Source organism: Phalacrocorax carbo, chromosome 1 (assembly GCF_963921805.1).
Source record: "Phalacrocorax carbo chromosome 1, bPhaCar2.1, whole genome shotgun sequence".
In the NCBI taxonomy this organism is placed as follows: Eukaryota; Metazoa; Chordata; class Aves; order Suliformes; family Phalacrocoracidae; genus Phalacrocorax; species Phalacrocorax carbo.
The window spans coordinates 40,738,387-40,750,366 of record NC_087513.1 but is presented as its reverse complement, the minus strand read 5'-3'; the positions used below and the strand labels follow the sequence as shown (position 1 = coordinate 40,750,366).

At 41.1% G+C, this 11,980-nt stretch overlaps 1 protein-coding gene across 2 annotated transcripts in view; it reads right to left on the bottom strand.

Annotated features, from left to right (window-relative positions):
• Positions 1-6,010: 6,010 nt before the first annotated feature.
• Positions 6,011-11,980, bottom strand: part of LGR5 (leucine rich repeat containing G protein-coupled receptor 5) — a 99,071-nt gene continuing 93,101 nt past the window's right edge. For both annotated transcript variants that reach the window (XM_064449564.1, XM_064449571.1), the window contains 2 exons: positions 11,770-11,853; positions 6,011-9,932 (listed from right to left, as the gene is read on the bottom strand). In XM_064449564.1, coding sequence (XP_064305634.1) covers positions 8,842-9,932; positions 11,770-11,853 — 1,175 coding nt within the window. In that variant the 3' untranslated portion in view covers positions 6,011-8,841. The remainder of the gene's footprint in view (positions 9,933-11,769; positions 11,854-11,980) is intronic.

Below are 11,980 nucleotides of genomic sequence, written 5' to 3'. Positions count from 1 at the left end.
GATCTGCTGTCATAGTCACACATGGCCCTTTTGGGAACAGGATCAATTTAATGCAGACCTCTTTGCTTTCCTCCTCAAGAGGAAGCACCATTGCTTTTTTGGCACAGGCATCATTGCTGGGGTTTCCTCCAGATGTTCCCAGATGCTCATGCCACATTGGCACAGCCTGATGATTATAGTTCCCACAACGTCTTTGTTGGAAAATGCTCTGGTTAAAGTAAGCAAGCCTGGTCATTGCACATGGCTGAGGAAGTTTTGGTGTCAGATCTTTGTTCCTTCATAATATCTTCAAGACCACTGTTATTTCCAGATCAGCTCAGTGAGAAACGAGTCATCTGACTCCTTCTGAAGTACTTGGTTTCTCAATGTAGGCATTGGGTGGCTCTCTTTCCTAGTGTACTCCTCCAATAAGAGAGGAATAACTCCTCACAAAGGATAGAAATGGCGTATTAGTTGCAGTTACCCTAGTATGTGACTTAGCCCCTGGTCCTGATAACCTATATCTCTTTCAAAATAATCAGTTTTGCATACTGGAGTTATTTCCCAAATAACACTTATCCAGCCAGTTAGGATCAGTTTACCACCACTGTGCTCCACGACCATCCCTGTAGATTGATTCTTTGCTTTCTCTAGCCATGCAGGTTGCAGATTATTTCAAGAAGGGGGGATGTGCAGGAGAATCCATGTTTCTGTCAGATTTGACCTTGCGCTGTGCATCCGTGCAGATCCCTACTTGCCCACTTCATTTTCCTACTAAGATGGTTTTTCTCAACTGTGATGGTCTTTGCTAGGAGAGTGCCCTTGTCCTGTCAGTGGGCACCACTTGAAAGAGTCCAGCCCCATCCTTGTGACACCCACCCTTTAGATATTTATAAGTATTGATAAGATCCCCCCTCAGTCTTCACTTCTCCAGGCTGAACAAACCCAGGTCTCTCAGTCTTTCCTCATATGAGAGAATTCCTGTTCTCCAACAGGAAACTCTGACTGACTTCAGTTGTCGCTGGAGTTAGACTGTACTATAAACGAAGTGCCTAAACCCTGCCCAAGGAGGGGAGGACTAGGCTCTGGCTTAAGAAATTCATACTGAAGTTGAATGACATTAAACAGACTTTCACGAATGTAGGCCTATTTTTGCCTTTTAAAATATTAAGTTAGCAAATCAGATCAGAATGAAAATTGCTCCATTAAAGATTGTTCCTGAAAGTGGTGAACTGAGATGCTTTTTTGCAGAGTAGGTCTTGCAAACTTTGACTTGCTATACTGTCTTGTATTTTGGGGTAGGACCTAGTATGATGGATTATAGATCTTCAGGTGTGAACATAAGTGATTACCATTCTGGCAGCTGGAGCATCTCAAGCCTTTCTATATTCCACAGACCATAGATAGATGTGGGCTGTTGCTAAATTTCTTTGCAAAGCAGAGGCAAGTCCAGTGGTAAATTTGATGTTTTATTGTTTTCTTCAAGCTTCCTACAATGTTCAGGCAGCTGTAGGTGAAACTTGAGGTCAGTATATAAACCCCATTTTTAAGGAAATGGCTTTCTGTCTCGTTCAGTTCTACAAATGGGCCTTCCATCTTGCTCATCTATTGCACTGAATTTATCAAGTAGCAACTATACCATGTGATCACCAAACAAAAGAGCAAACTATGGCTACCCTAGTGGCAAACAACGGCCAGTTTCCTTGAGGAATAGTTAGCTCAGAGAAATCCGTATATAAAATTTGTATGCAGTTACACTTTAGTATTGAGGAATATGCTGAAATTTCATGAACTCCTGAATATCGCCAGTTGCCCAAACCTACAAAAAAAAAAAAAAAAAAAAAAAAAAAAAAGGCAAAACCAAAACCCAAACCCCACAGAAAAATCCAGCAATATGGAGGATTGTCTGTATACTGGGACAGGTAAATACAGCAGGTAAAGCAAAACTCCTCATACTTTGCATTTACAGTAGGGCATCCAATTAAGTCAGGGAACTATTTTCCCACTTCATGAATTAAGGTGCCAATGGCTGGCTCTTCCACTTGGCTAGTTTGCCATGGGTTAGACATGTTCTTGTCAATCTTCTCTTCTATGTACTTCCCCGGAACAACGATCTTGGCTCCTCTTTCATTTGCTGACTGATGATGATGTTCAGGGAGAGAAGTGCTGAGGCATTTGTTAACATTGCAGACTTAAGAATGATTTCATAGCCTAAAATTCATTCCCTGGCCACACAAAACTTTCTGGAGTTCATTTTCATAGTTAACCAGAAAAAAGGCCTAGGAAGGTTTCACAGAAGGCCGTGGTACTTCCTACAGGAGACGAAACCTCTGTTTCTAGTAGAACAATCTCCCCAATTACATTTTTCTTAGAAGGCTGGGAGAGCTCCTTCCTCCAGGAAAAGGTCAGCTCATAAACTGGAAATGCTGATAACTGCAGTGACATCTATAGATAGTCCTGGGAAGCTGTTGTTATGCATGGACCAGAATTAATAATTGCAGACACCTGTCAAAACAGTGATTACATATCAAGAATGAGACCAGATGAAAAAGGAGATGTTTGAAACTTCCTTCAAGTATTAGTTTTGGAGTCCTGAGACTTCCAAGGCCATTTGGAGAAGACTCTTGGTACATGCATGCATAATACTTAGTGGAAGTCTCTACATTCACAGATGGACAGTTTTTTCCCTTGTTAATGAAGCACATTTTTTGCTTGACAAGTGGAAAACGTTGCCGCCTGTGAAAAGATTAAATAGGGATTTTAAGTGGACTCTTTGTCTGTGACCGAGATTTTAGAAATCCTGGCTGTGGGCCAGCTCTCAGGAGGAATATTCTTAATGTTTGTTTTTTCCTATAGCTGAGATCGGATCCTTAGATAATCTTGACAATGCCACAACAACTTGTTTTATGGGGGGAACATACTCATATTTCCTACGTCTCCAGAGCCACTGGAGCACAAGTCTGTGATTCTCATTATGCGAGCACGAGGTCCTTAATGTTGATACTGCCTTCTCTTTCCAGTACGCTTGCAAGTGTTAGGTATAACACATGGAATTCCTTCTACTTTATTTATTAGCACGGGTAAATGTGCATTTTTCTTTAAAATTTCTAATTGCGCGTGTCTGGGACTCTGTTCAAGCAAAGACAGATAAAAAGTTGAATCAATTTCCTAGGCTTGGTATAGATAATATACAATAATACCCACATTATTTCTTAGAATAACATTGCAGAATGACAGATTTGTCCCTTGGTTGGCTCGTTATTGAAAGAGAACAAGAAGTGCTTATCACAGAATCATAGAATTGTTAAGGTTGGAAAAGACCCTTAAGATCATAGAGTCCAACCAATAAGCTTATTGTGCTTGGTGGAGATGCTGGTCCATGCTTTGCTGGTGGAAGCAGTGCAGCTCTGCTGGAGTTTGAGAGCTATGTTCTCTTGCACCACCTGAGCATCTGCACAATTATTGTGCCTCATGGATCTGGGAAGGATTTTCTAATGCTTGTTGCTGCTGTGATCCTAGTTCTGGTCTTTTATTGGTGGCTTTCCTGTATTCATGTTCTTACTCTTCTGTCTCCAATTCCATGTCTTCCAGTGCTTTCCTCAAGGAAGAACATTAATTTTGCTACAAACACTTCTAATTATTTGAGCCTTTCTTAAGTGGTTGAGGTTTTCAAGACCTTAACTTTCACATAGCAACCTAAACTGATGACAGAGAAATGTCTGATTATGAGATTATTGTTCCAGTGTTTCATACAGCAGTCAGAGGAAATAAGTGGTGCCCAATACTGTAAAGCTGAAACTCCTATTACAGATGATATGGATAGGAGATAGCTTGAGGCTTTGTGTGGCAGGAGCTTTCTTACTGGCCAGTATATGTAGGTCACTAAGGCAGAAAGCAAACATGGAGCAGCAGCAACAGCAAGGAATGAGCAAGTGGTTGCTCTCAATTCGAGATCAAGTATGACCACCAGATTGCCCAGGGATGTTCTCCCCCATTTTGGGAACGAGGTCTGAAGCCGCATGCCCAGCTGATGCAGCATTTCTCCTGCAGTGTCATTCTTCGTGTTTCTCTGCTATTGTCTGCTAAAACGTGGCCTTTATCCTCATCCATTTTTCTTACAGGTGATCCCACCTTCTTTATGGCTTTTACTTCTATCTCTGATGAGTTCTTTTTCCTTTGCCATTTATGTATCTGCAACTTCCCCAAGGACCAAGTTCCCAGATAAAACTAGTGTGCCCGAGTAGTGAGCAGGTGGCGTGCTCTGTCTGCTCTACCTAAATAACCCATCGCATGAGCCTGCAGTAACCTCTCCTTCAGCTGTTACTGCAGATAACACTACATGTCTGTGGTGTGAGTGCTTTAAGGGAGAAGTCACCTATACTTACGTGTGGTTGTACCTTGCCCGGAACACCGAAGCTGTGACCACAGGCACTACCACTCACTATTTGGGACATAAATGAATAACCTTTTTTCCACATACCAAGCTCTATAACCTTGATGCCTCTTTTCCCATTTTGCATTGAAGCTTTCACTAACCAGCCCATTCTTCCTTTGTAGTTATCCTCGTTCCCTTCTATGTCCAAGCTGTACTATATCCCTCCTCAAATAACACAATTTCATTCTTCTCCCTTATGGCCCCCAGCTCTAATATTGCTTACGCTGTCTGGTGCAAGTAAGTGCATGTGAAAGCATCTTCACTGCCTGTTCTCTTACCATTTCAGTCTCCTCAGCCATCACACTGCTTCTGTCCTTTCATATCCACTCCGAGATCTTCGTCCTTCACAAAAACTCCACCACCCTTCTTAACATCCAGTAAAACTGCCCGTGTTTGCATCCCATCTCTTGAAGCCCTCTCTGCTCCCTGGCTTATGCACTCCCCGATGCTATCTTTGTCACGCCTCTGGTTTTGCCCTCCTAAAGGTAATGAGTGCCTTTCTCATCTCTCTTCACTGCTGGTTCTGTCCCACCTCAATAAGACTATTCTGAAACTCACCCACCTAAATTACTTCTCTACTGGGCCTCCTGGCTGAAGTGACCCCATCCATGCTAGCCTCCTTATCTTAGCTGAGAACCTGCACACTCCCTGTTAAAATCAATTTACATCTAGGATCATTTTACCTTCTTTTTTAAATCTTTGTTACTTACCATATGGAGTAAATTCCTGACTAAACAATTGCTTTCTCGGAGTTTTTACTTCACTGGTATTTTACCTCTTTCTTCCAGGTACTTCACAGAAATGACCTACAACTACAACCTCTGAAAAACGATGCACAGTCCCTCCTAACAGCAATGCATCCATAGTCTCACCTTTCCTTGATGCCTAGATGATGACATGACCGTGCTTGGCTGCTGCCTGTCTTTAATTCAACCGAGCTGTAACTTCTAGTGCAGCCTGAGCAACCTGACTCTTGGCAAGACCCATGTTTTAGGCCCCACCTTTCATTTGCCCTTAGCATCTGCATCCTGTGCATGTCATATGTGATGGTGCTACTGCCTCTCTGCTGTGTATCAGATGAGCTTTGCCGGCTGTTTGGTAATCCCCTGACCCGCTTCGCACACCACATAAGGGGTTGGAGCAAAAACAAGGAAGCACGTGGGAGGATTTGCTGTCTCACCAGAAGCAGCAGCCTGGTGCAGCATCTCCCATGTGCTCCAATATGGTCTGAAGCCTGCTGGTAACCCATGCACGTTCATCGCCTGACCTGATGCATGCCCTTGTCACACGGCCGGACGTGGCAATTGAGAGAGGTCGTCACTGCGGTATGGACAGCATGCACAGGGAGCAGGAGCTGTTCACAAGGGTCTGTGTGTGAAGTTTTGGTAAAAGACTTAATCTGTGTTGAAATGAAACCCTATTCTCTTTTTTTTGTCCCTGGGCACCTAATGAGAGCACGCAAGCTGTAACTGAATTTATACTTCACCCAGAATTCTGGACATCTAGGGAGGTTAGTGGAAGTATTACAATAACTTGGGAAGGATTAATTGAGGCTGCGTGCCATTTTGTGAGGTGTTAGGTCCTGATTAAATGCTCTTTACTGTGTAGTCACATTTTATTACAACTTACATATGTTCGGAACACTGATAGAAAAGAAAGCATGTCACCTATTTACAATCACTACACATTTACATTATATTATTTACAGATAATGAATTTAGTAATATATATGAGCAGAAAATATAGCAAATATCAATATGAAACTGTACAGGGCTTAATCTCACGTCCTTTACTGTGGTTGCATTTCACTGTAATAATAAATACAGTTCTATATTTACACATTTTTACTTTAAAAATCTATTAAATGAATTTTAACAATTTCAAGTTTAAAATATCTGATCAAAATATTTCAAACATGCTTATAAAAATAAGACACAGAGCCTTTAGGACTTTCTGCAAGCTAAAAAAGTTCTGATAAAAGAAGCTTTCTTTAACTAGTCTTTAGAATTATAACATTATTTTGCTTCTCAAATCACTTTACAAACTTCTTAAATATAGCGAGCTGAAAGGAATTTCACTGACATTAAGCAGTGCAGCACAGATGGACCCCAGTTAAATTAAAGCTAAGTAAACATGGTAATAGGTATTGTGCAATGGTTGACTGATCCTCTGTTTAATTCAAAGTGGTTTCAGGCATCGTTCTCCAGCTGTATGCTGCACTGCTTCAAAAGCCACAAGAGATAAAGGATTAAGATAAGTGCTCAGCTGACTTTATCATACATAATTTCAGCATTGGTTCATTTTCTTTTCCTGAAGGATGAACATGTCAGCCAAAGTCAACTGATGCCATCTGTAACTGCAAAACTAAAAATATGCCAGTGTGAATGGACAAGAAAATCAAGGCATATCCATTGTTGGCAACAAATTCTTCATTGTGAAAATCCGTCCTTTTTATATACAGTAACAGATGAATAACAGAGATCATCTGTAACTGATTACCTTAATTACTGGGCTAGCCTAACCTTGGTAATGTTAAAAAATTCACCTGGAGGTTGAGTGGCCATTAACTGAGCAGTGAGTATTGGGCTATTAAATGTCACTCCTCAGGGAGCTATTTTTAACAACAAAAAAAAAGTTAATTTGTGCATTTTCGTGTCTTAAATGATCAGCTCACTCGAGCAAAAGGTGCCAGCTCTGAGAAAAGAATACTGGAATATCCCCTGATGGCTTGGCCAAGGTCAAAGACTGATATTCTAGGGAAGTGAAGGTGGCTCTGTTGTCTGAGACACTTTGACAGTAGACTTGGCAAAGACCTGAAGTCTCCTCTCTCTAACTGGGATGCTTCTGATGTGTAAACATACATGCCTCGATATACTAAACTATTAACAGATTTAAAGCCAGAGAGGAACGCTGTGTTAATCTAATCTCAGAAGTCCCTGAATTCCAATTGCTGCCCCAATACCGTTTTTGGCAATCTATCCAATTCGAATTTAGAGATTTTTGGTGACAAGTAGTTCCACTAGCTAATGATGATCACTGTCAACAATTTGCACCTTTATTTCTACGCTGCATATCCCTAATGTCAACTTTGAGTCGGTCTTACCAGATTCTTCTCCTCTTGAACGAGCAGTCCTCTGCTCACAAACTTCTGTTTCCCAGAAGTAGCTACTTATAAACTGTGATCAAATCACTTCTTTCTTAAGCTGCTTTAAATCTATGATATTCATATCCTTTTCAATTTCAATGTTCTTTACAGCATGTGAATGCAAGAACTGTTTGAAATATCCCAGTAGCGCTTGCATCAGTGCTAAGAACACAGATCATACAACCTCTTCACTCCTACTTGATATTGCCTTGGCTAAGGATATTGGCTATCCTTAGCCAAAAGGACACAGAGGCCTCTAAATCTTCAACTGACTAGTGACCATGAACTAGAAGCTTTCCAGAATCACTGTTCCGCAGGACAGAGATCATGCCATGAGCAGGACTACGGTTTTTGTTCCTAGACAAATTACCTTAAACGAGTGTTTCTACGTGAGTGCCTTTGGTGTCCTTTAATTGCCCTCAGCATGCCAGTCTTTTTGTATTGCTGACTTTCTATGTAGTATTTTCCACCCTCAAATTCTATGAGTCATCTGCCAATTTTATCTGCAGTAATTCTGGGAGCAATTCTACTGGCATAGTAGCAATTCAGGACCAAACTGTTCAGAACCTCACTAGAAAAATATCCATGTGACAATGGTTTGCCATTTACAATTGCATTTTAAGCACTTAACAGGATCTTGATTAACTTCCTTCACACCATGTTAATTTTGTAGGTTTAGCTGACAATTAAAAATGCTTTGAAAAACCATACCCAATACCAGTTAACCTATTAAATCAGCTTCATCAAACATGGAACTTCATCAAAGTCTATTCTGCAGAAACCTTTAGGACTTGAACAGGACTACTCTTCCATTTAGATGCCTTGCTGAATGAGGGCCATACACAGATGCTTATAAAACAGTCATGGCACTGAAAAACTATTATTAAAATCAAATTACAATAAACAGGAAAAAAACCCCAACCCCTGAAAACAAATGGTATCAGTGACGCATTGAAATAAAAACTTACCAATTTAACATGCTATTTTTGCTCTTGACCAACTGGTGCCCTTTCTGAGTAGTGCTACTTTAAAAGAGAGCAGCTGATACAACTGCACAAACTGCAGCAGCTTTCAGTTTCTCTCTTCATCCCAGCATTTCGGAAGCAGGCTGAGAAGGCTCAAGTATTGGATTTTCAGCCTGCTGCAAGTTTTGTCATTGACCGTTTTCTGATGTGTGCGACAATAATTCAGAGGCACTCTCTGGCTTGTATTCACACATCCATACTTACTTTTGGGATTAAAAATTTTGTAAACATAGATATTTTCTGTACTGCCACTGAAACTAGCGACACGGAACAAAGGCGACTGACGAAAGATTGCAGCTTTCTGTCATTTGATAAGACGATGGCATTAGTGAACTGCTGGTAGGCATATCGTATGATATACTGGCACTTGTGAAGGTTACCAATGCTTGTGTTGAGTCACAAGACTGTTTTTCTAGGTCCTCTGAATTCACAGAGATCAGACTAGCATGTTTTGATCTCCTCCATAACAAAGTTTGCTTTCGCAGACTTCCCAAGTCCTCCTTAAAGTGTGGATTGAAAAGTATATAAAGGAGTGGGTTTAGACATGCAGGCAGTGGCACAATCACTAGCAGTATTGACTTAATCACTTCTGGGCTGATAAAAGTGAGGTTTAGTAAGGAGGAAAAAGATAAGAAGGCCACAGGGCAATAAAGAATGCAATTAGTAAAAAGTAGCAAGGCTATGTGTTTGACCATAGAGCAATCCCAAATGTTGTCCAGTTCTCCCTTTTCTAAACTACAGTAGAGCTTTGTATAAGCAATAGTCATTACCAGAAAACAAAGGGAGTTCAGCAATACCAGTGCTACCATGTAGCCCATAGCAGTGGGTTCTCCAAATGGTAGTGGTAAACAAAGCGGAGAAACCCCATACTCACTCCCAGTGAGGAGTGGTATCACTGCAATGATCAGTGCCACCATAAAGCAAAAGAAAATGGCTACTTTTACACCAGCAATGGAGGATTTTGTTTCAAACTTTGTAGCGTGTTTAAGAGAGAACGCACGTTCAAGCGCAGCTAGGGTAAGGAGGAAAATGGAAGCCTCTGAAGCAAAAATGGAGAGAAGGCCAGTTATTTGGCAACCAATTCCACTTTCCCACTGTGCTCCATACTGAGCAAAGCTACCAAAAGTTGATGCATCCACGCTAGCCAGTACTCCACTGGCCAGACCCATCAAGGCATTTACAATGGCTATTAAACCGATCAAAAGTTTTATGGAAGACATATACAACGGAGATCTGAAAACTGTAGCAGACACCAGTGCATTGCAAGTAAAGGTCAAACCCACTATGGTCCACACTCCAATTCTGATCAGCCAGCTACCAAACAGATGGTCACATGGTTTGAAGGGACCTGAAATGACAAAACAAAAAGGGGGTAAAGTAAACTCACGTAAACTGAAAAATTATTTTGTGCTTTCCAAGACATTACATTTCATGCTTCCTGCAGGTTTCTCAGCACAGCCAAGCAGTGAATTTCAGTCCAAAAGGGGAGCCATAAATTTGCTCTTCCTTTGGAGTAATCTGAGACCTTGGTAACATGCTGCTAAATGCATGTTGCATTACTGGTGCATGTGAGTCTTTGTTCCTCAGCGTGAATAGTTTATGGGTTTGTTTTTGTGCCTAGCAGTACAAGTGCAATGTGAATGTCCAGTCTGTAGTTTCAAGAAAAGCTGTGACATTTTTCAGTGTGTGAAAAATGCTGAAAAAGATACCTCTCTCTAAACTAGGACAGGCTGCTAACGAGTCCTGCTGAAGTGTGATGTAATGGATATGGACAGACACACTTTGGCTACTTTACAACATGCCATTACACAGTCCAAGAAAATTAAGGCTGTCTTTGTGTTTGGAAGCGCTGCCTTTTTGGAGGGGCTTCTGATGACCTGTGGCTGAAGTCAGGTCATTGTGGTTGAAGCCTGCTGCGTATTCTCGTAGAATTGAGGTGCATATGCTGTGCAGTCGAAGCTGAATGCTCTGCGGTCTGAGAAACATTATTTATCTTGGTACAAGCCAGCTACGCTCTCTCAAAGCAAGTCCTTCACAGTGGTCTGTGCTTCCCCATTAAGACACAAACTGTGCAGCTGAGATGTGCTCCATATGACGACAACTGTTGCCATCAAGTAGGCATAAGCATCTATTGTGTCAGTTTGCAAGTATTTCTAAGATACCATTTGAAAGATCAGCACAGAAACTAAATTTTCTCCTGGGTCTGGTGATAACTTACCTTGAAGACAGTGACACTTTCATGAACTCAGCAGTTATATTTAGGCCATAGGAGAATATGTGATGGTCACATGGTTCTAAATTCTTTGGCTGCCTGCCTTTTCTATTCCTCTCTACATAACTTTTAAAAATTCATTATTATTTGCTGTTACAAACAAGAATCTTGGCTTGCAACGAATGCTGAAGTACTAGTTGTCACTTGGGGTTTTTTGTTCATGTTTCATAAAGAAAGAATGGCTAGGGAAAATGTTTGCTGAATCAAGCAAGCAAAACCTATGGCCACAGCTGTCAAAGCTAGGAGCGACATTCCAAAGACATACTTCTTTCCTTGCCTTAAAGGAAACTTTCAGTGGAATTGGTGGCCTGTAGCTTTGCAGTCCAATCAATGTATTCCTTTTCCTTTCTGCCACACTGCGAAGCCAGGGATGCACTATTCTATAAAGAAAATGACAGTGCTGGGGGTCCTTTGTGATGGACTATGTACTTCAGTACAGTAGCGTTTGGTGTTTCCTAGACATGGAACTAAACTGCGTGTTGTTCAAGAAGCTCAAGTGTTGAATAACTCAGTGACGTTCAGAAGTATTACACTAGCTTTGCAAAAGACTGAGCGAGTAAAGATTCTGCTCCCCTTTATCATCTGTGTCTTGGTAGGACAGAGTCTTTGCTCTGTCATTCCCTTCATAAGGGATCAGTTCCTGTGAAAAGGGGCCTGGAGTGAAGATCTGCTTGAGGGCTGCATAAACCTGTTGTTACACTCATAGATGAATTTAGTAGCTGAATAGTTTTCTGGACTTCAATGCAAAATTTTATATTACTGTGCAATGTATTTGCATTAATCTCATCAAATTATTGCAGAACATCCTGTTACTGTCATAACATCACGTTATTGTCACATTCAGAGTTTGTTCTGCATCTAGAATATCTGGTAATACTACGCTTGGATTCCTACCTGTCTGGCAGTTTCATACCTGGAGAAGGTGAGCATTGCACTGAATGATGAGCTTTCAAATCTTCTTCAAAGTCAAGAAAAAAATCTTCAAAGTCACGCTCATCTGTGGGTGAGGAAATAGCCAGATGTGATACTGCAATTTTCAGGAAAACTTCTTTTAGTAAAAATTGCAAAATCGTCTGTTGTATTTAAGGCCTGGTCTTGTCCCTTTGCCTGCCAAACTGTGAGCA